Below are 24,550 nucleotides of genomic sequence, written 5' to 3' on the forward strand. Positions count from 1 at the left end.
CAGTAAACAGCAAATCAGCACAGGCTTTACAACAGCACCAAAACTGTGTCTGTAATGGGACATGGCAGAACACAGAATAGCAGTATCAGACAAGTAAGCTAACAGCGAGAACTGTCAGAAAAGGAACCACGTGATGTACAGGCTAGAGAAAAGGCTAAGGCACTCAGCTACAGAAAAGAGAGCTGGATGTGTCCATAAGAGACTTGCTGCAGATGCCCAGAGTCTGAAAGTCAGAGAAGAGGGCACCAGCCCGATGATCCTCAAAAGAAAGCAGAGGTAAGCGGGCCTGTACCTGCCGGAGTCCCGCAGACACACAGGAACCTCAGCGCTTTTGAAATCTCTTAGCCTTAGGGTGAATCGTGCAACATTAGCAGAAGCAACATTAGCAGAGCACAAAAGAACCTTGCAAACAAACCCACAGACACTGAACGGGTGCCACACTTCCTTGCACACCTGTGGAATGAGCCGGGGAGACCTCCATAGCAGTACAGGACTTCTAAACAACTCAGGCAGCCCAAGCGATGACCTTAGGAAACTAAGCCTCCTTCCCGCTGACCCTAGATAAGGGTCAGAGAGTCAGTTTGCTGCTGCTGGAGCAGGTTGGGTGTGGCATTATGCTGAATCCTGGAAGGCTCTGTATTCAGCTCATGGAGAGGTCAGGCAGGCAGGCAGGTAACTTGCGAGGCTGGAAGCCAGGAGAATCGTGGTCTGGGCTTTGTGCTAGGAAGCCCATGGCTTATTATCAGCAGACACAGAGCTCTAAGATGGAGAACCTGCCACTAAGCTGGTGGCTATAGATGCACAGAGCAGCCAGGTGGGAACAAGGGTCCAGGCCAGCCTTCACAGCCAGCCCTGCAAGGTCAGCCTTTGCTCTGTAACAGCCCCCTGCTGCTCCTCTTGCTTTCTGAATGGTCATGGGTCTATGAGCTGATCGGTGGACACAGCACTGTGTACGACAATTGCTTCATACGGCTAAGTGTCAGGGATGGGAATGGGTGCTGGGTACACAGGGTACCATCAACAATCTGGGGCAAGGTGCCTTGTGAGTCAGGTGGCTGGTACCCATTTGCCCTGCGGCCTTTGCAACCAGCCTCCCACAGTTGCTCTCATTCTTCAGAGATGTTCTTGCCATGTCTTCAGTGACTGCCTGTCTCCGTCCCAGGTACCTTCTCCATTGCTGTATAAAACACTGACCAAAAGTAACTTAACAGAGGATAGGGTTTATTTGGCTTACCGGTCACAGACCATCATCGGGGAAGACATGGCAGAGACCCAAGGCAGGAGCTTGAAGCTGAAGCCATGGAGGAAGGTTGCTTACTGGCTTGCTCCCACATTCACAGTCAGCTGCCTTTCTTACAAAGCCCATACCCACCTGCCCAGGGATAGTACTACTGCAGCAGGCTGGGCCTCCCTACATTAACAATCAAGACAGTGCCTCACAAACAGGTCCATAGGGCAGTCAGATGGAAGCAACCCCTGAAGTGAGATGCCCTTTTCGGAGGTGTGTCAAGTTGGCAACCAACATCAGCCATCATACCAGGCAACCAGTCCCAAGCCGGGACGCTGGAGCCACCTGAACCTTTTCGCTATCCTACCCCTAATTTCTGAGCATGACTCAACTATGCAGCCCTTAGTTTAAGTATCAGGCCCCAGACATCTTTGGTGTACACGTGGGGCGGTGTGTGGGGGGTGCATGCTAGAGGGTGGGGATACATATATATGCATGTAGAGGCCACAGGTGACCACGAGTTTCTTCTGGTGCCATCTACCTCACTGTTGCTGCTGTTGTACTTTTTCAAAGGTAGAGCCAGAAACTGGTACTTGACAATCAGGCTTGATGGCTATTTCCATCACCATCACCACCACCACCACCACCACCCACCCCACCCCCCAGTGGTGAGATTACAACTGTGTACAAGGATGCCAGGCTTGTTGCCTGGGTGTTGGGGATTGTACTTGGGTCTTCATGCTTGCGTGGCAAACTTACTGACTGAGCCTTCATCCTGACCACTGGACATCTTTTGTTTGTTTTGTGAGGAGAGAGGCAGGAGTGGTTTTCTCTGCTCTCTGACCTTACCTAAAACTCCCAGTTCCCTCTCTCCCACCACCAGCCTCTCCTCTGAGGTCCTACTGAAATGCCACTCCATGTGTCTCAGCTAGCACATGCTAGGAACCTATTATAATGCCTGGCCTGGAGGCAGACATCAGGCAAATAGCAGGCACTCGAGTACATATTATCTTCTTAGAAACGGATTCCACTGCTTTGTAGCCTATCCACATGGACACTACAGCAAATTAACTGAGATGCCTTTCAGAGGGACGGCCAAAGTGCTGCTAGCTGGAGTGCTCGTTGCAGGAATCTTAAGCATCCGTGTAAATTAACTCCTGGAGCCTGTGCAGGGCCCTTCAAGCTGAGACTTTTCTGGCACAAACCTGCTGGTTCCACAACCACCCCACCTCTCCCAGATGCCCTGTCACTCTGTGTGTGTGTGTTTGTGTGTGTCTGTACACTCGCACACGCATGCACGCACACGAGTGTGCGTACTCATTTGTAGGAGACCAAGAAGCTCTGTACTCCCACCCTCCATGGTGTTCCCAGTGCACAGAACCAGGTACATGTGGCCAGCCCAACAGTGCAGCAAGAAAAGCTGTTTGAAAGGTTTAAATACCCAAGCCAAGCCACAGCCATACTGGAAGTACTGTCAGAAGGAATTTGCTAAAGCAGATGATTTGAGGCCCTCAGAGTCCTCCAATGCTGCTGAGTGACACCTGGAAATACAGTGGCTCTGTTGCGCTGCAACCAGCTCCCGTGCAGGGCTATGCTGCTCACCTCTCTTATCTTACATAAACTGGTCTTTTTGGTGGCACCACCTGGGAATTCTTCTACTGTGCAACCAACCCCTTCCCTACCATGAAATAAATGAGCAGCAGCAGTGAATGAAGTGTGTAAGCCAGTAGGATGGAGGACACGGACGAGGGCAGGAAGGAAGCCCCACAGCGGACAGCATTGTACCTTCCGGAATTCCTCTTGGTTGATCTTTACATCAGGTTCCTTGCTGATGCTAAGAAACTGCTTTCTGAATACTGGGTCCTTCTGCTGGATCCGGTGCTTGAGACCGTCAATGACTTCTTCCTTGGTCATGTTGTTGATCTCCGAAGTTTTTTCCCCGGAGGGCTGGGTTCTGAAATCACAAGTAGACACTGTGATCCCCATCAGCTGACACAACATACCTGCTCACTCATCCTGAGTGGACAGGCATGCTCAGAGAGTGGGGCTTCCTTTCTGCGTTTCTCAGCTGCAGAGCCAGGCCTGCAGTCCAGCATCACCATATCTACAGAGAGGACCCTGATGACCATGCATGGTGGCCAGCCAACGGGAAAGGACAGAACCGTCTTCACACTAAGACCCTCAACTTGGAGCTGGAGGGAAATAGATCAAGGCTGGCCAAAAGATTAGTGTTGTCAGCCAGACAGGATCTAGAACTGCCTAGAGACAAGCCACCAGGAACACCTGGGAGGGACTGACTTTGGCATGCCCTTGAAGATTATGTTGACCAGGCTAAATGAGATGGGAAGACCCACGCTAAAAGTGGGCAGCACCATGCCCTGGGCTGGGGGATTGAACTACATAAAAAGGAGACCATGAGCTAACACCTGCATCGTCTTTTCCTGCTTCCAACTGTGGCCAGCTATTTCACCTTCCTGTGGCCTTGACTCTGCCACCACAAAGGAACGGCATGTATGGCTGAAAACAAAATACTTTCCCGTACCGGGGAAACAAAGTCAGGGCCTCCAGAGAGGCTTCAAGCTAGACAAAGCATTTGGGGCCATCTGTGGTAGATCAGAGAAGCCGTGCTTCACCTGCGTAGCTTTGTAGAATCAACTTAATTCACAAGATGTATTATGAGAGGGTGTGCAGTTGGAAGATAATACATTCCCCTCCATCCACAGTCTCCTGGGCCCTTCAGAAAGCACGGGACAGACATAGGACAGTCACAAGGAGCAGAGTTCCGGTCCTCTCTCTGGGAAAGCCTGCTTTATGAACAGATAAACTGCCAGTATTCCTTCGTCTGGCTTTAGGGAGACATGTTGCCAAATATTTAAGCTTTCTCTTAAAAGGCATACCCGTCATTCCATGCCCATGGACCCTGAAATACAGAAATGACAAGGTGGCACTTGCTGGGTGTCCCCACTCCTGCAGGCATGATATGCCAGGAACAAGCAGCTTAAAACCACGTCTTTTCCTTAGACTGATCTGGTGTCTGAATGTCCATCAGTCTGGTCCTCTTTCCAATCCACTCAGTGTGTTCTGGTTGCCAGTTCAGGCAGTTCAACCTGGCTATCATTACAACAGCTCCACCATCCATATTAGAAACTGTTAGCTGTGTTAATGAGCATGCTTTATAATAAATGTTAAGCTATGGGGAAGACTCCCAGTTCTGTGAGAGACAAGACGGGGGAGGAGGGGACATGCAGGCACAGAGCACTTACGCTGTCCGGGAGGTGAAGTCCAAGGTTGTCAACACAGGGACAACCTCAGCAAGTCCCCAGCTCTGTGACTATCCTGCTTCCATTTCTAAAATTAGCAATTGGTTTCAATTACTAGCGAGAGCTCTAACTGCTCTAACGATGCAAGCTAGGGGACTGTCCTCTCTAATTGACCACAACTCTGAAGATACAGAAGCCACATATACTGACAGAGTGTCTACTCCAGCCAGGCCTGTTTTCTTTTTTTTAAACCTTTGCTCATATTTACCTCTCATCCTGCTGGCCCGGCTCCTCAATTTGAAACTGGTCACTTAGCTGAACCTTCGGAGAAGACAGCGGGGGTGTAGGTGGTGGGATACCCACACCAATGGATAACAGAAATTTCTTGTACAGTATCCTTCCTGAGCCGGCTTCTTGGAACTTACTGGAGAATCTAAAGATGAAAAGTTATCAGAGTATGCCCTTTAAAAGACTAACATTGTGAATTTTTTTAAAAATTATGTGTTGATGGGTGTGTCTAGGTACACATCTGTTTGCATTTGAGTGCAGGCACCTGCCGAGGCCAGAGGCACTGGGGACCCTGAAGTAGAGTATTTGTGGTTGTGAGCAGCTTGTTGCTGGTGTTGGGAACTGACCTCAGGTCCTCTGTAAGAACAATAATACCCTTACCCTCTGAGTCACCTCTCCAGCCCAAGGTTAAAAAATTAAATAGCTCAATCTCAAGTGTCCAGGAGAATGAGGAACCTCCACAGGTATTGTACTCACACACATAAATATATACAGAGACACACTTGTACACTTACAAATTTAATAAACAAACAAACAAATAGCAGTAGGAATAGCCAGTGATCCCAGAGATGCAGACAGAACCTGTGTCTCCACGCACTGGGGACACTCCAACTTCTCCATCCATCCTCTTTTAATGGAGGCTCTGACTAAATGACACAGGGTAAATTTTTAGTCCAGCGCTCGTGAGGCCTCAGCAGACAGTGTGTGTTACTGATATTATTCATGAGTGTCACAGAGCAGGCTGTGGGGAAGCAGGGTATGAAGGACCTGTGAACTTACCTTACTAAGTGCTCATTTGATAGATATGGGCAGAATACACGCATGACTTTCCTGAAGTTATTTTTCCCTATGGTCCCCGTGTCCCTAAGGTCGTACGACTGCAGCATGCTGTAAAAGGCCTGGAGGTTCCTGGTGATGCTGTCCAGCACCAATTCCTCTACCTAAGACAGGAAAGAAAGACATCCTCCATTCACTGCACGGGAAACCAGCACGCAGGTGCCCTCAGAGCACACGGGGATGGTGCCCACCAAACAGAAGGCAAATGGTACTTACTGAATCCCAAGCCACAGGCAGAGGTGTCTTGGTGTCTGTAGAAGGGGACATTTTTCTCACCTAAGTGCACGAAAGAAAGTTTATCCTTCCTGAGGCGCAATCAGGAGCACAGGGCTTGGGCTTGAAATCTGGCTCTGCCTGGCTGATTCAGGTTGGAGCAAAATTTATGAAAACAAACTGCATAGATCCTAACAAGGGAGGCTGTGCAGTGTCCTTTAAAATTAGCTAGTGAACTTCACTGTGTTGAATGTCACTGATGGCTCAATGAACGATGACAAACTGCAAAGCCGTCAACATGAACTTATTTGTTGGTAAAGTCAGGTACAGTGTATAAGAGCGTATATCCAAACCCATCACAATGTGCACTTGTAGTCCTGTACTCTTACAAAAGCATCATTTATATTCCAATATAACTGCTTATGATAAAAGAAATTGTGTGTGTGTCTATATACACATCATAGGGTTGGAGGTGTGTGTGCTTATACGTATGATGGGTTTAAGTGTATGTGCACATATATATGACAGGCTTAAGAGTGTGCACATTGTGTACATCTGAAAGGTTTGTGTGTATACACATACATATGACAGGCTTGAGTGTAAATGCATATATATGGTGGGCTTGTGTGCTTGTATATGACAGGCTTAAAAGTGTACACATATAATATAACATGTATACACATATAGATGGTAGATTTGAATGTGTGTACACATATATGACAGGCCTGAATGTGTGTGTGTGTGTATATATATATATATATATATATATATATATATATATATATGGCAAGTGCACTTATGCATGACATGTTTGTGTGTGTGTATACATATATGACAGGTTTTAGTGTGTGTGCAGGCTTATATGGTGGGTTTGAGTACATGTGCACATACATATGACAGATTTGAGTGTGTGTGCCCATGTGTCACAGCCCAGGTTACATCAAGGAGAGACTGTGTCCCCTGCATCACAAAGTCTGCCTACATGTCTTAGTTTGCTTTGGTTTGAAGATATGCAGAGCTGCAGTGACATCCAGAGGTAAGAAGTCCCGAGCACTGGAGCACTGGGCTGAAACAGAACTACACAGGGGTTTGTGAACATTCCTGAAAACTCTACACCTCGCTTTTGAAGCAGGGTTAAGAACCACCAGTGGCTTAGCGTGTGGGCAGTGCTTGTGCAGGAGACACTTGGGCAGTCATCAAAATGACTGAGACTGAATATGTGGAACCAGTGTGTGTGTGTGTGTGTGTGTGTGTGTGTGTGTGTGTGTGTGTGTGTGTGTGTAAAGCCATGGATATATCTATACATTTTGAAGTGTGAAGTACTAAACGTGTGATGGTCTGTGCTCAGCACAGCAGTGTCCCTCCACAGTGAAGGCGAACAGCAAAACATTCTGACAGCAAAGCCATGCATGCAACTGACCTGACTTTTTAAATGATCTGGAAGATTGCCAGTGCTAATGGCTGCCACGGAGCCTCTTCTAATAAAACTTACTATTTTTCAATCAAGAGCAGCAATGACTGCAAGCTACTGCTACGAGCGGCCACCCACGAAACCATGTCAGCTCAGGACATGGGACTTCTTCCCAAATACCTTTCTGTTGTAGTTGTTTACATTTTTTTTTTTTTTGAGACAGGGTCCATAGCACAGGATAGCCCCGAACTCACAGTACTTCTTTTGCCTCAGCCGGTCCAGTGCTGGGGCTACCACAGGGTACTCTCAAGTGCTCTTTTGCAAGACCTGGCTGTAACTGGATCACCTGTCACTTCAGGACTGATTTTTTGTTGTTGTTGTTTTTGTTGTTGTTTTTTTCAGAAATGTCAGGTGACGTCCTTAATACGCTTTAAAAAACAAAACTGAAACCAAACAACAAGCACTTAGCTGTACCTTGAAACCTCGTGGGAATGTGGGGTCGCTGTTTTATCCATCATCTTACACTGTCTTTCGCTGAGCACACTTGACTGCCTGGCTTCGAGAGTTACCCAGCCAAGAGCCTGCTGCTGGGGACCTACCTTAGTGCTGTCATCCAGTACATCCAACAGGGAGTTGACCCTCACTGCTCCAGTGCCCTCGGGGTCAAACGTCTGCTTCAGCTCACTGAATTCTGAGTCGTTTAACTTCGCAACCATGCAGTTTAGAATGTGCCGCAGTTCTTCCCAAGTTATGTGTCCGCTGGGCGTCTGAGCAGGAGAGCGTAAATAACATCAGGAATTTAGAAACTGTATATTCTCAAAGGCAGGAAAAGCTTTGTGCATTCTCAGCATCAGTAAAGCATCAACTTCAGCCAAGCTGGGTCAAGACTTGACAACAGCAGCCAGTGACCACCATGTGACCACATGTGATAAAAGCAGGGGGGAGGTGGGAGCCACTAAGACTTTCTAAGGCTCTTCCCAGAACGACTCCCCTACCAGAAAACAGGCAGGAAATAGTCCAGAGGATTGAGGGCCTTTTAGGAGGCACAGGCCAACCCCTTCCCAGGGGTCTCCACCTTCCAGTCCTGCCTGTTGGCTCAGAATTTCCCAGCATTTCCATGGCAGCTTGCCAATTTACTCAGAATATTAGTCGGATGTGTTTCCTCTATCACCAAAGCCATGGATTATATAGATGGGCAGTTGCTGATAAAGAACTTTCTTCCATCTTACACAAAGCAAACCCTTCTGGTCCTGCACATTCCCACAGAATGGAACACTGTCGCTAAGTTAACTAAAAATGAAAACCAAGAGACCCTGTTTACTGGAAAAGAAGACTACAGGACCCCTAACTCAAAAAGGGACATTCTGAGTGTCACCAGCAGCCATCACTGACTGCCACAGTGTGGTAAATGTGGGTCTAAAAGCTGAGAAGACTGCATGGTTCTTATTTGTTTAATTTATTTTTATATGTGTTTGTGTGAGAGCCCATATGTTTGTGTGTGTGTATGTATGTGTGCATGTATGTGTATATGTGTGTGTATGTATATGTGTGTCTGTGTGTGTATATTTGTGTATGTGTGTGTATTTGTATGTATGTGTATATGTGTGTATGTATGTGTGTGTGTATGTGTGTATGCATGCATGTGTGTATGTGTGTTTATGTATGTGTGTGTGTCTGTGTGTATGTGTGCATGTGTGTACGTATGTATATGTGTGCATGTGTGTATGTATGTGTGTATATATGTATGTGAGTGTGTTTGTGTGTATAAGTGTATATGTGTGTGTGAGTGTGTTTGTGTGTGTGTTTGTGTGTGTGTATATGTGTGGACCTGGTGTCCTTGGTGTCAGATGCCCCAGAAGAGGAGTCATAAGAAGTTGGTTGCTCTGAAAGAGCAGCAAGTGCTTTTGAGCACTGAGCCTTCTTTCTAGCCCCTGAAGGTCTTATCTTTATTAATATTTTCTGTGTACATGTATAGTGCATGTACACATGAGAGTACAGGTATCCTGTGTCATGTGTGAAGTCCAGAGAAGGTTATCAGGTGACCTGATGTCCCTCTACCTTATTGAGACAGGGTCTCTCTCTGAACCTGGAGCCAGGCTGGCTGCCATGGAGTCCCTGAACCCCTGTCTTCTTCTGGATGGCACAAGGGTTAGAGGTGCACAGCCATGCCTGGCTCATTACCAGGGTGATGGAGATCTGTAACTCAGCCTCTCCTGCTTTCACACACTGGGCCACCCCAGGTCTGGAAGTCAGCTTCTCTGAAGTACACTGAACCAAATATGCCTGGTTTGGATTTCGTTTAAAGTGATAATCCGTCTTCAAACATCCAAATTAACAGACAACGTCTTACTGACTTCTGCCATGTGCCCGACATTGTGTGGCCTCCATCACAGATACCAGAACCTTTGCATCACCCCCAAACCAGCCTCCTGAACATCTCTGCCCCCCACTTCAACCAATCCCCACATCTATTCCTTTTCATTCCTGACTGGTACTTTACCAACATGGTACACACTACTTATCTGTGTCTGGGTTATCTCTAGTCTGAACATAACAGCGTTGCTTGCAACATGTATACACGTGTCTTTGTGAGGAAGTGCCTCTGTTTCTCTTGGCTGATACCTAGGAATCACTGGGTCACACGGTTCATCTTTTGATCTTTACAAAACCCAGGACACTCTCCTTCACAGCAGCTGTGCAAGCTTTCATCCCCACAAGCAGCGCATGAGAACTCTAATGTCCTTACATCCTTGTCACTAGGACCCTTTGGATACTGCGTCTTCGTGGACAGGAAGAAGCCACCTGACCGTCTTTCTACTCATTGGCCACACTGAGTGTTAACTTTCCTACCTCCCGTGCGTCTTTCCCAGAGAAGGGTCCAGGTCCTTACCGAACTGATAATTAATAAGGTCTTCTTCAGGGCTGTATAGCGATCCTCTGAGTACTTGAATAACTTCTTGATGATATTTTCCTTGCGAGACCGGTTTCTAGCTTCAGTGCTGCACAGGGGGCAAGAGAAACACAGGAAGAAGAGTGCACCTCGGACTTGTTCTTAGAGCAAGGACTGGCTTCGTGGGGCTCTCTCTTCAAAAAGGGTAGTATATAGGGGCAGGCCTGTTTGCTTAGAGGGAACGCCTGACAGAAGACTGTTCTGAAGAGACGTTGACAGGCATCCATGAGCTGTGGCTCCAATCCTGACCAACCCTAGTCAGACAACTTTCAAATCCAGGAAGGAAACCAAAGATTGCTGGCCAACAGCGCCCTGGGGTCTCACAGCTGAGGGAATGGGAAGCCCCTGCCCTCCAGTGACTATGCCAGGGCCACTTGCCCCCTCAGGACCTCTTGTCCTTTCTTACCACTGACTCTTCACCCTGATGTTCCGTCAACTGTATGAGTGTACTTGGAGGCCATGGCCATCCGCTTTGAGAGCCGAGGCTTCCTTGTAAACTCCCATCAGAGAGGGAGACCCAGCCCCTCGTATGGGACTTTGAAGAAAAATGGCCTATCTAGTCTCACATATTTGAGTGCTTGGTCCCCAGGGGTTGAACTATTTGGGAAGGATTATGAGGCATGGTCTTATTGGAGGAGGTGTGTTGCTGTGGGTGGGTTTCGAGGTTTCAAAAAGCCTGTGTCATTCCCAGTTAGCTCTCTGCCTCCTGCTTGTGAATAAGGATGTGAGTTCTCATCTAGGGCTCCAGCACCTCCATCCCTGCCTGCTTGTTGCCATGCTCCCTCCCATGATGCTCATGGACTCTAATTCTCTGGATCCATGAGCCCCAAACAAATGCTTTTTTAAAAAATAAGTTCCCTTGGTCATAGTGTTTTCTTATAGCAACTGAAAAGTAAGATACTTCAAAAGAAAGCTTGGCTGTAGGCCTCCCATCCCTCACTACCTAACAGACATCCTCTGCTCCCACGAGACAGGGCACGAGATGAGATCATTTACCTGCGGGACCATTCCCATGCCTGCTAGCGATTTGATGCAATGTCTATTCAGCGCTGCAAGAACATACCTACTACCCCTTTTCAGAAATGTACTCACTCTGGCGCTGTGCCTCAGGATCACGTGACTAACGGGAAGAGGTTGTCTCTCGAAAGTGAGTATTGGCACAAGCAGATACTGTGTAAGTCATCCCTATCTGCCTACTATCGAGGATACCAGGCACAGTGACAGGGTGTTCTCCATTGTAAGAAGACCTCTTGTGCATCTTGGCTCCTTACCACAGACTATACGAGGCATCATCACACCCACACGACAATAAAAATGTCCTGTGACATTGGCAAGGGCTTCCTGGGAGGCACAGCTCCCTCACTGGAGGACTGCTGTGTTCAAGCCAATGAAAGCCAGCAAGCCGCTGAGCATGGTGGTAGACACCTATAATCCTACACAGGAGGCTAATGGGTTCAAGGTCAGCCTAGGTGACACAGTGAGACCTTGTCTCTAATGGAAAAAAAAAAAAGGATGTTACAAATATATAAAACTTTAATTTTATTCTGGACAGCCCTACACGAGGTGCTGTCAGAGAAGAAAATTGTAGGAAAATGGAGGTGACTGCTTATGATGTGGGCTCACGTGAGCAGGGCAGAAGGACTCTGGACACTTGGAAAGATGGTAGCCAGTGTGGTCATTAAATATCTGAGTCCTCAGGCAGGGAAGGTCCCAGGGACACAGTTCCAGAATTAACTCTGTGGTGAATTTTTGCTTTACAACGTGTATATATACACATATATACATATATATACACATATATACACATATACACACAGACACACATATATACACATACACACATATATACACATACACACACATATATACATATATACATATATACACACATATATATGTATATGTGTGTATGTACATGTATGTGTATATGTGTATATGTATGTATTTGAATATATATATAATATGTATATATGTGTGTTTTTATATATATGTGTGTGTGTGTGTGTGAGAGAGAAACAACAAAAAATACCTTTTCTGTTTAATTCTTGGTTCATATCAATAAAGATCACACAGTAGTATAAACCAGAGACTCCTTGGAGCTAAAGTCTAAATTCTAAACAGCCGTCTCATTCCTTCTGTTTTATTTTCTGTTTCTGAGTTGCCGCTCCAACTTCCAGTTGGAAGTTACGACAGTCATTAGACAGGCATTAGCAGCAACAAACACCGGGGCCTGAGGGAAGAGAGTGACTGCAGCATACAGCAGAGCCGCAGCAAAGCGGCTTAGTGCATCTTTCCCCTTTCCATAAAACACGCAGCAAGTGTGTGCTTGCACACCGTCTCCCGGGGACACGCTTGGAGCTGAGGGACTCCTGTGAGCAGGTGTGTGTGCTGGAGGGGCCTTGAGCTCTGGGTATGTGGCCCCATTGGTATCACTCAGGCAGGTGTTTGTTTGTTTGTTTTTCTCTGTAGAAATGACTAGGAATGCCATCTCTACCGCTTAGGGAAACTTTAAGCAAGAAAAATGAATGCAAAATCAAACTGTAAAGTGCCAGGAAGACGTTGACAGTCAGTGAAGACAGTTGGCCGTTGAATAAATGAAAATATATAATCTAATACATACCGTGTGAAAAAATAACCTAATACATACTGTGGCTTGTAAACTGGGGTTTAAAGGTACCTGCTTCTTTTTTTCAGGGGAAGTGTCTTACTGACTTCCAACTTCTGCCGCTCATAAATTGCTGTAAGAAACTGCTTCCAGTTGATTTTCGTGCTGGTTTTAAGTCCAAATCTGCATGAAATGAAGACAACAATATTAAAAACAGGGTCCCCCTCCCTGTAATACCATATGGATTAGATACTTAATATGGAGTCAAAACCAGTAGCTATGAATTCTTATGAAGTTTCAAATCTAAGGCAAACAAAGTCATTTTGCAAAATAGCATCAAAGAGTGATTCCTTAAAAGCGAGGAGAAAATCGGGATTGTACCACCCTGTGTCACCATGTTCTGTCAGTGGTGGCGAATTCTGAATGACGACACAAAGGAATTTGGTTAAAATTCTGATGTCCATGAAATAGTCTTTTCAAACTCATTACTTGACGAACTCAATTACCTCGGTTGGCAGGAATAGTGGCTCTTAAAAGTACTGGTGACCTCAACTTGGAGGCCTGTGGCTGTTCACTGAACATAGCAGAGGGGACCGTACAGTGATTTAGGGCAGAGCTTGTAGGCTGGGGTATCCCTCAGTGGAAGGGTATTGAATTAGCATCGCAAGGCCCTGGATTTAATCCCTAGCCCTACAAAATAAACAACAGTAACAATAACAATGAGGGTGGGCCTTGAGATGGACGGGTACCCTTGGTCATACGGGTGGCCCAACCTGGCACATGAACCCTTATAAGTGGAGAAAGCCATGGGCAGGCAGGCAAAGTGTGTGTGGGGGGGGCACATTATCACTCGCCTCTGGGTGTTTTCTTTCATTACTGTCTTCAGAAATGCCTTGAGGACTGTCGGCCCCCACACAGTGTGACAAGAACAACCTGCGGAGTGACTGTCTTTGTCCCTGAGATTTGCAGACCAGAGAAACATCTGACGCTAGCAGGTCAAGATCATGTGCATCTCTCGGCTTGGCCCCAAACCTCCACTTGTGATGAGGTATCCCTCAGTCTGTGGTCACCATCCCCTGCATGGACTACAGCTAAATCCGAAAGGATGCTTCTTTAGGACAAAAAAATGCCTGCGGCATTGTCCCATCAGCTATGGTGCTGTCTGCAGATCTGTCTTCTGCCAGCTCTGCCTTCCTTCCACTTGTGCCATGTGGCAGCAGGCTGAGCCTGTGTGCAGACAACAGTCCACTGCAGAAAGGCCATCAGACATTGGATGACTGGTGCCTGTCTCCACAGAAATCCTCCAAGTGAGAGTGGGGCTTGCTGGCCATAGAGGATTGAGGTGTCAGGGGAGGGTTACGGGTTGGCTTGAGACAGGGAGAGCCAGCCCTCAGAGCCCCCATTCAGGGTTAATTATTTCTGATAATGCTAATTGCATGTTGAACCTATGATTTACACACACACACACACAAATCTTAGTATGTCTTGTTTTGTGCTTTTCCTCTTTGAACAATTTGAACTTCGGGGGACAAGCCACCCAGTCACTTGAATCTCGCCCCATGCCTCACAGCTGCAAAGGGGAGCTCTAGCCAAGCAGTCCTTTGGAAAACAGCTGGACTGCCTCCAGGAGAGCTAGCTGTTCACATTCCACTGTCACTCCAAGGGACACTTCAATCCAGCTGTGAAGAACATGGGAATTGACATCAGATCTGGCTCCCAGGAGGCTCTGTTCCAGCCATGACGGTGTCAGCCATCAAAAGCTCTATGCTGGACCACGGCTCTTCCAGAAATGGTCCAGGCCCACTGGGGACGATGGAGACACCCATCCTAGTAAACTGAGCAGCTAACAAGTTCCAGGCCCCTCTGTTAGACAGCATTGCTGGACTATCCAGATCATAAGGTGTAAGAACCCATTTTAACAGATACTCCTCTCGTTCTATGGTTTAGTTCCCTTAGAGAATCCTATGAATGTATCAACAGTGCCCATGTTCACTTCGGTTTGTGTTTTCTCTAATAGGCTGATGCAGGAAGGCTATAGGTCAGCCTCACGCCATACAGAACTGAACATGACAAAGCTCAACACACATGGTAAATGGAAAGCAAATAAGGAAGGAACACATGCCTACGAGTTGCCCTGTGACCTACCCATGCACACACGTACATGTGTACACATGCATGCGCGTGCACACACACAAGCATGCACCCACACTGTAATGAGAAATGAAAACATCAGTTGTGATCAAGAACAGGCAAATCAAAACAAGAAACTATACTGCTGACTATCAAATTAGCAAGGACTCAAAGCATCCGTGTTAAGTGCCTGCCAAAACGCTCTTGTGAGCCTCCCTTGTAAGAATAAATTAGCACCTTTCTGCGGTGCATTTTAGCAATATGTAATATAAACCTTAAAATGGTTCAAGCCCTTTGACTTGTGGAGATGGCAAGATGCATTTCAGGTTTTTAAAATAGAATTAAAATGTCTCTGATGCAATCTTCTGTGAGAAAACAGACCATAATTATATCTCAGACATTTCCAGCTATGAGTCTCTGTGAGCTTGTATATGCGAGTGTGTATATTCACAGATCCTACAAGAAATAGAAAACGTACTAACAGCAGCTATCCCTGGCTACATCAGCAGTGGCTACCTCTGCCTATATTAGTAGCACTGTTTCTGGCTATATTTGTAGTGGCTGTCGCTAACTCTTATGCGAATAGGTAATCCACTTTCTCCTTTATCGTTTCCTTCTTTTTCCCGTTTGGGACACACGTGACTCTATAAGTAACATGACTAAGCACGGCTTTTAAAAACAGCACGGCTTTTTAAAAATTCTTTCCCTAGAATTTCCATAAACAGCACTAGTAACTTAAGTCATAATGAAAGAGTGCCCTCCACATGGGACTGGAATCAAACCCTGGGTCTTGTGGGCCATCTACCTGTCTCTTGTCCTCTCTCCAGCACTCGGGGACCCTTTACTATCCCAGATGACCCCTACTCTGCATCCCTGAGTCAACATCCTGCCTGCTCCCTGTGTCTTCCCCACCCTAAGAACCAGGGTGGAGACTTGCAGCAGAAGAAACGCCAGATGAATCATATTGTATATGGCATGACGGTGGCTGCTGTCAAAGGAGGCGACACAGGGTGGCAAGAACAGAGCTCAGTCATGGTGGGTCCAGGATCCCAAGAGCTTTGCTAGAAGGACACAGCAGGAATTCCCTACAGAGTGTGGTGCATGCTGCAGCGGTGAGGAGGGCAGGAGGAAGACTCAGAGGTGAGGACAGAACTGCCATGGCTCACACCGCCCCCTCCTCAGTGCCTAAAGCTTCAACTTTGTCCTGATTCCCCTCTCCAGCCACTGTCACCCCTGGGCAGGCTTACCTGTGCCTCCTGCCTGCTGAGCCATCATACAGTCTGGGTGTTGGGGGGTCTACCCCTGCACTGCTGGCCTTGACGCCTGCTTTTCCCAGCTGCAATGGCAATACTGTGGTTTCGTTCTAATGAGCATCCAGAACTTGGTGCGTGAGAAGTAAAACTCTTAGTCTGACCCATTCCCTCTATTGCCTTGCTTGAACTCCACTGAGCTCCCTCCTATACATGGCAGGCTCTTCCCTCTACAGTGGGCCCAGCCTAACTGATGCCCTAAGGGTACACAGGGCCTTCTGCCTGCCCCACTGGCTTCCCAGCTCTGTGCTCTCTCTCAGGCTGACTGCCAAGTGGCCCATCAGTGGGTAGTCCTCTGGCTCCTGTCACGTTTTCTGATAGCTGAGCATGGGATGAGAGGCCCGAGCAGGACAGCATGTATTGCTTGGCTTCACTGTCAGGACAGAGACCATGGTTCTCTGCCAAGGTCCAAGCTCCTTCTGGAGCACTCCTGTACTTGTGGGCTAAAGGAGTCAGCATACACCACAGAATGATCAGAATGCTTCGTGCATGTGAGGATTTGCAGCCCTAACGAAAGTATCCATGGGGTGCTTGGGTAGAACCAAAGTGCAACCAGGTACAACCGGTTCTGGAGATCCATATTAAAAGCCCCAGTATAGTGAATAGATGCCAGAGTTGAGCCTTTTATGTGGAAATTCATGGCCTTTGCCTAGGACACAGACACAGCCTAGCAGTCATTCCAGAGCTCCTGGATCAAGGACAGCCCTGGATACTCACAGAGAGCAAGCTTGCAAAACAGCCAAGGCTACAACTAAGTTTCCTCCCAGCCTGCTCCATGTGGTTCTCAACCTGTGGATCGTGACCCCTTCTCAGGGATTATATATCAGATATTTATGATCCTAACAGAAGGGGGGTGTCACCACAATGTGAGGAGTGTATCAAAGGGTCACAGCATTAGGGAGGTAGAGAACCACTGCTCTAAGGCATCTCATTCAAGCCAGGCAGGTCTGTCTGCCACGGGCCAAGATGACTTCGATAAGAACTGACATCCCAAGCAGTTGGGGTGTCGGCAAATGGGGCTCTGAAGAATGATGGCCATGGGAAGCCACAGGAGCAGCAAGGTCTGTTGGGTAGAGCACGGGTTCACAGAAGTGATGGGTGAGAGCCGAGCCTACTTCTCAGAGGGACCCTAGGGATTACAATCTCATCCTGTAGCTGCTTCCCCATCTCCAAATTAAGCCATGGAGATGGGGCTGTTGGTCAGTGTGGAGCCCTTGCACTGACCGGTGCATGAGGAAGAGCCACAGTGGCAGAATGGGCCCGGGTGGGACAGCAGCTCACACCAGGAAATGGAGGAAGTCCTGCTTCTCTGTGTTTGCCTAGGGTCAGGGAAGACTGTGGCAACTGCTACTGAGAAAAAAGATGTGGGCTGGTTCCTACCATATTTCCACTGAAGTCACTGTTTGGCCAACACAAAAGCTACCTGGGCCTGGGACGATGGCTGTGGATACCTATAACACACGTAGATCCACACAGCCCTGGCATTTCCTTTGCAGCTGTGGACAGAGTGATTGGCAATTTTCCAGTGTCTCACAGCAAAGGTTCCTTCACATGGCAGGACAGCAGTAGAACTTCAAGTGGCATTAGGACTGTTGACCCGCTTGCTTTTGGGGGGAACAAAACTCGAAAGGACTCTGACACAGAGTTTCCTCCGGTGCCACAGCCACCACACTGGACACTTATAAGAATCAAATCACTGTAGGGGACATTTTCAGTATGAGGTGCACTCAGAACTCACCGGGAGTCACAGACAGGCAGGAGGTACCATGCTCCTGTCTTCCCTGGCTGGCAGCTGGCGCCTGTTTCTCTAAGCACTGTCAGTTTATCCTAGGGTTGAAAAGTTACAGGCAGTCTACTGTGTGACAGTTCCTGGGTGAGAAGGTGGGGTGCTCTCGAGGCCCAGGATATACACTAGATAACGTTTTGAGACCTTAACCAATAGGCTAAGAAATCTGGGGTGATGGTGATGGGGTTTTAGACACTGGGAAGATTGGATCTTCCTGAATAACTCACGAGGAGTTCAGGCTGTTGGGCCAGAGTGGCTGCTTATCCTCTGCACAGGCTCGGAAACCCCATCTCCCCTCCTTCCAAGAGCCCCGCCCACACTGAGAAAACTCCCCGCCCACTTGGAGAGAACTCCTGGCTAACAGTCACCACTCCTTGTCTCCGAGTTTCCAGCAACCCACCCTAGAGTGCCTGCTCAGGGGCTCATTTTTTTGAACCTGTATGGACACCATCCCAGTTCCTAGCTGCCATATCATCACGCCTCATCTCATCATGCCTCTATAAAACCCGCTTGCTCTAGCCCAGATGTGTGGCTTCAGTGACCTCCACCTGTGAGATCAGTGAACCTACCTGAGAGCCGCCTCCCAAGAAACCTGTCTTCACCTACTTTTAATCTGGTCTGATCTGGCCTATATCTGCATCACCCCTATACACGGAGGGGGCAGAAAAATGCAATTATGAATATAGACCCATCACTGTGTGCCAGACCAGGCCCACCAGCCACGTCTGCCTATTCTCTAAGATGAGCTCGACCTTGCAAGGTCACAGAGTAAAGGGCTTTGCTTTTGCCACTCTGCGTCTCCTGGACTCTCTCCTGTGAAGTAAGTGCTCTCACATACTGATTACGGTTTTACAGTCACTACATCTAGAAGAATGAAGGAAAAACAGCCCTGGAGGCTGTGGAGAGAGAGACCTGTGAGCTCAAAGGGGAAGAGAGGATGCCAGGAAAATCAAGGGCTCCAGTCCCTGCAAAGTCCCTGCAAAGTGCCTAGGGGGTTGGGATATGGAGGTCTGAGTCCTGTCGGTTGGAATAGTCTCTTTAAAGGCTGCTGGTCCTTGAACCACCCATCACCAACACATGCATGCTTGCATGTGGTGCCCTGGATTGGTCCAGTGATTCTGATCATTTGCATAAGGAAGCCATCGTTGCTGCAGATGGTCTAGGCAGGAGGGAGCCTGCTAACCCAAGACACCCCATGCTGCCTTCCATTTGTTTCAGGTTAAGGGTGACTCTGAATAGAGCAGCTGGGACCACTCAGGGACAGGTGCTTAGTAGGCAGTGAAAGCCAGACAAGACCTGCCCATGTTAAACACAGGCTGAGGTAGTAAGATCAGGACTATTAAGACTATGTCTGGTTTCCCGTGATGCTCTGAGTCTACCTACAGCAGAGAGCAATTAAGGACACCTTTGGTTAAAAGAAAGAGAGGTGTGTTTAGAGGGCTGTAGAGACAACCCTGTGGACAAAGTGACCACAGTACTGTTCCTTGCAGGCACTCATGACTCTCCACTCCCAGCTCAGCCCCAGTGCAGGCTGCTCATCGTGGGATCTGGTAGGGCTTCCCTTCACGAGGGAATGCCATCCTGAGTCTTCAACATTCACCATTTAAACTGGAAAAAAAAAACACAGTTAGGAACAAGTAACTGACAGCTCAGGGCACCAGCATCCTCTCTAAAGCCATAACGGAGAATAAACAAGTTGCCTTTATTCAGTGAATGGGCCACTCCAGACATGATGTACAGAGAATGGTTTGTGCACAGTAGAAATCCACACAGGGAACACAGGTTGGGTCAAATTATGAGCAATCATTTAAGATACGGCAACTCAGACATCAAAACCAAAACCAGCTGGGTAACAGGGCTTGCCTTCAAGCCTGGTAACCCAACCTCATGTGATGGAAGGAGAGACCTGATTCTTGCAAGTTGTCCTTGGACCTCCACACGTGTGCTATGCCATGAGCATGAACACATGTAAAGGTAGGTGTGAGGCACGCGTGCGCACACACACACACACACATGCACGCACACACACATGCATGCACACACATGTGCACACACATGCATGCACACATGCATGCACACACATGTGCACACACATGCACACACACATGCACATACACATGCACACACACACATGCACACACATATGCATGCACACACACGCATGCACACACACAAATGTAAAAAAAAACTATGGATAAGCTATTTTTATAACATTGGGGAGAGAAATGGTAGCTTAATAAACAGCAACTGAAAAATAAATCATCCATTTGGAAAAAAATTAATTTGAACATCCAATTTATATTACAATGGATTGAAGTGTTTAACTTTTAAGAACGAGACATCAGCTAGAGCAGAGCTTTCAGCCCAAGCTGGGCAGGAACGACGAGTGACAAATTTAAATGACAGAAGACAAGGAAGGAAGAGAAGATGGACGAGTTTGATTATACTAAAACACAAACTTGAAAAGACTGAGTAGCACATTAATGGAAAGGAAGAAGCAAGCAGAGAGAGAGAGAGAGCTCTGACGAGGATCGTGTTCTCTTCGGATGCACACGTGGTTATAAAGAACTAAACCTGGAGGTGATAAGGTTCACTTTAACCCCTTCTGTTTGAGCTGACAGCTTATTAGGATGTGAGGAAGATCCCCTCCCAGGGAGGCAGAGTCACAGCAGGCTGGTACCTGGAGGCAGCCAACCTCAGTGTCAGCCCCGCAAAGACAAATTAAGACAATTACGGGGCACCACTTCATGCCTCTTACACGATCAATATTTAAAATGTTAATGTGCAATGCGGGGAGGGAAAGTGAAACTGGATCACTCACAGTGAGTGATGGCAACTCACACTGCTAGGGTGTTGTTCTGCGAGGACAGCTGTGCAGTCCTGCAGAAGCCTCACTTCAGCGCAGCAGAGCGCAAGGCCAGTGGCTTCCCTAGCCTGCAGGAAAGGTCAGCCAGTGTGCAATATGCGCTGCCGTGGCAGACACATGTGTGCCCTGACATGGGGGCTGTTGTGTGAGATCGTCCTCTGGGCCACACACTACCATCTTGAGGAGTTCAGCTGTGCTTTCTTGCAAAAGATCCTCTCAGCTGGGCTTACTGACTGTTTACAGCCTCTCTGGAAAGGGTGGGAGTTTGTGAGACCCTCACCTGTGCATCCCCCCCCCCCCTCCATCACCTATTGTTTGCAACTCTGCCTTAGCTGCACTTGGCCATGGGAAAAGCTAGAGTGTATAAGTCTGGAGAGACTGGGGTGGTGGGGGGGGGTGTGGTTTCCATCTATGTTGGTAAGGGGATGTCCTCATTCCTTCTGGGTAGAGTTGCCTGTTGGGGTAGGCACACCCACGCACCTACATCATGCAACCCCTCACACCTACACTCTAGGAAACCCAGCAAACTCATTCGTTTTGCAGAGTGAACTCTGGCGGTATCAGTATCGTGCCTCTGTCCTTGGGGCCTTAGGAGAAGGGGAGAGACAGCAGGAATGTAAGCAACATGAACACAGAGAGGGGGTGGGGAAGGAGAAGAGAATATCTCCCATCTCCAACATCAACAATCTTACACCAACCCAAACACAAAAACTACTAAAGAAGAACAGCAAACACAGTATCAGTGGCAAAGATCAGAGGAGAAAGACATCAGAGTCTAGAAAATGATAGAAGATCATGAAGCTAAGAGGCAAGCTTTTGAAAAGTTAAACACACTCATGGTTAGCTAGAATAAGGAAAAGAGAACACGCACACACACACACACACACACACACACACACACACACACACACACAGTCTTTCTTGGAAGAAGGAAGCTGCACACTCGATGGCTGTCACAAAAGCTCAATAGATCCCTAGATTATTATGCCCCAAAGAGGGGTGCCCTAAAAACCAGGGTCTTCCCAGACACATGCAACCCTACCATGGCTAAGTTACACAAAGACAGAAAACATAAAAGGATGGCAAAAGCTAGGCACAGTGGTGCATCGTTACAATCTCAGGACTCAGGAAGCTGAGGCAGGAGGATTCTGAGTTTGAGGCCAGCCTGGGAAGCTCTGTGAAAACCTGTCTTTAAAAAACACCTTCTTAAAAAGCTGGCCAGTAGAAGACACCTGGCAAAAACTAGTTAGAAATGTACTACAGTATTTCAATATGTTGCTCTCCAGGGGATTCTGAGTGGGGACCAAAAAACAGTGGAGGGGGGATGCTCAGAAACTCTGGGTCCCTGAAGAAGAGGCTCCACCAGGAGAACACTGTGGCTACCCGCATCCCCAGTGTGTTCATCCCGTGAGCCTGGGGCACTCCTCACTCGGCATGCCTCCCTGGCTGGAATCTTCACCCTCTACTTTGGCATGTTCAGCACCTAGCACAATGCCTGGCAGAGGAAGGTGCTCGGAAAATGTTAGCTGAGTGATATCCCATGTGTTCGTCATGACGCAATAACTTCCAAGAATATGAAGCAAAGGTGTCTAAGACAGCTCTTTCTATTTTTAAAGTCAAAGCAACACCATACGCGTGCCTAGCAACACGTGAAAAAGTCTTATGTGCATTGCCGAGGGTGTGGAGAGATGAAGAGCGTTGGGCAAGGGGGAGGGGCATCTTCCACTTGTTTCTGTGATCTCTATTACATGACAGTTATGATTTTGAGACCAACGAGGGTTCTATATGGCTGCTAGCTATCCAAGAAATAAGTCCTGAGGTCAGTCAGCAACCAAGCTGTTTTTTTGAACCAGGAGCACAGACTGGATGCGGACTGGGCCTAATTTACTTCTTGCTTTGGAAATCTTGGGTCTGGTCGTTCTCCACCATGCATGGTGCCATGAACACGCCCCAGAGTGAACCTCTGCAGTGTGGCGCTGCTCTTCTGTGACTCTCAGCGATCTTCTCAAGAGGACCTCAAAGCAGCCCTTGTCACCGAGAGTTCCACAGGACACTCCATTTGCTTCCATCTCGTTCCCATGAGAGGAGGCTCTTTGGGGGGACTTGGACAAGAAAACAAGACAATGTGACCAGTGTTTTGTCACATTCTCATGTGGGGGGCACAGAGGTTCCTTCCAGAGATCAGCAATCCTGGTTGTCAGCCAAGAGGTAGAGGACACTGGGGCATTTTATCATATCAGAAAGCAAAAGGTTTTCCAAAGACCACAAGGGGCCCAGCAACAGGACACAGTCACCAGCTGGCGAGGAAAGGCCACACCTCCTAAAGCGAACACAAGTGCCTCCCTGTTCAGCAGTCAGTAAGTCCAGGGCTCTCCGGTTTAGGAGAGCAACTGCTGCTAAGGAGGTTATCTGGCGTTGAAAAGACTAAGGCTGTCTGTAGTGGAGGCCCTTGCCTGGCCACGCTTGTCTTGGAAGTCATTGGCCAGATGTTGTGTTTGGACAAGGGCTGCTCCAGCTGTTCCTGCCGCACCCAGAGAGACAGCGAGACCCAGTCCGATGAGCTGAGGGATACAGATCTCTCCCTTTTTTCAGCTTCCTCCCATCTGCAAGGTAAGTTCTTCAGGTTCGGAGAGATAAACCAGGGGAACAATTATCACGGGGTGGTGGTGCAGGAGCCTTGGAAAGGGGGATTAATACGAGCATCTGTAATGCCTTTTCCCCAGAGGAAAACAGGAACCCCAGGTGACTGTGACATCTGGACATAATACATCCAGTGACCCCAGCACTCAGGAGGCTGAGGCAGATAGGATTCAAGTTCAAGGCCACCCTAGGCTATAAAGTGACACCCATCTGAAAATATTAAGGAAGGAGGAGAGAGAAGGAGGAAGGCAGGAAGAGAAAGTAACTGTAATGAATCCGAACATATGAGATACATTTAGATTTGAGGGTTCATAATAAAGAAGGGGTCATTAGGAAAAGATTCCCACTGCTCTCTGCCAAAGAGGCTAGAGAAAGAACCAACCCCTTATTTTGAGAAAATGTAGAAGAAGGACCAAACCAATAGCCTTTTCTTTGCAGTTTGTACCCTGGCTCCCTTGCTGCTGTTTTGATTTGTCTGAGGCAGGAGCAGGCCAACGCACATCTGCGGAACTTCAGTGACAATTCCTGCATTCCACCTTCTTGTAGACAGACCCCCCCCACCCCCGTTTGTGGCTGCATCAGGCCTGAGCTTGTCCCAGGGCTCTCCGGTGAGCTCCCATCTCACCGTGGTAGTGCTGGGTTACAGATACAGGTTACTGAGTCCAGCTTTACAGGGTCCTAGGGATCTGGATTCATGTCCTCATGCTCACATGGCAAGGGCCTTCCCACTGAGCTGTCTCCCCAGTCCCCAACTCTCTGATCTAACTGTGGAGAGGGCACATTCTCATCACAGAAGTACTGTAACACAGCAGAAGAACAAACAGGATATTACCACCTTCTGGTCTCTAGGGATTTAGGTCTGATTGACAGTGACAGCTAACACGAGCAGACAGACAGGCTGCCCACACGTCTCACCAGTCTGTGGAGCTGTCTTGCTTAAAGGAGATAAATAAAACCATATCCATGAGTCTTCGGAGGTGCCAGTTCAGGGTGGGGAGCTACAGGAGGAACGGGGGGAACCACAGA

At 47.9% G+C, this 24,550-nt stretch overlaps 1 protein-coding gene across 8 annotated transcripts in view; it reads right to left on the reverse strand.

Moving 5' to 3' along the window:
• Positions 1-24,550, reverse strand: part of Efcab6 (EF-hand calcium binding domain 6) — a 208,314-nt gene that overhangs the window by 75,367 nt on the left and 108,397 nt on the right. For all 8 annotated transcript variants that reach the window (XM_006521531.2, XM_017316792.2, NM_029946.4 and 5 more), the window contains 7 exons: positions 12,865-12,975; positions 10,128-10,236; positions 7,837-8,004; positions 5,830-5,889; positions 5,557-5,717; positions 4,757-4,921; positions 3,014-3,182 (listed from right to left, as the gene is read on the reverse strand). In XM_006521531.2, the coding sequence (XP_006521594.2) occupies positions 3,014-3,182; positions 4,757-4,921; positions 5,557-5,717; positions 5,830-5,889; positions 7,837-8,004; positions 10,128-10,236; positions 12,865-12,975 (943 nt within the window). The remainder of the gene's footprint in view (positions 1-3,013; positions 3,183-4,756; positions 4,922-5,556; positions 5,718-5,829; positions 5,890-7,836; positions 8,005-10,127; positions 10,237-12,864; positions 12,976-24,550) is intronic.

Source organism: Mus musculus, chromosome 15 (genome assembly GCF_000001635.26).
Source record: "Mus musculus strain C57BL/6J chromosome 15, GRCm38.p6 C57BL/6J".
Taxonomy (NCBI): Eukaryota; Metazoa; Chordata; class Mammalia; order Rodentia; family Muridae; genus Mus; species Mus musculus.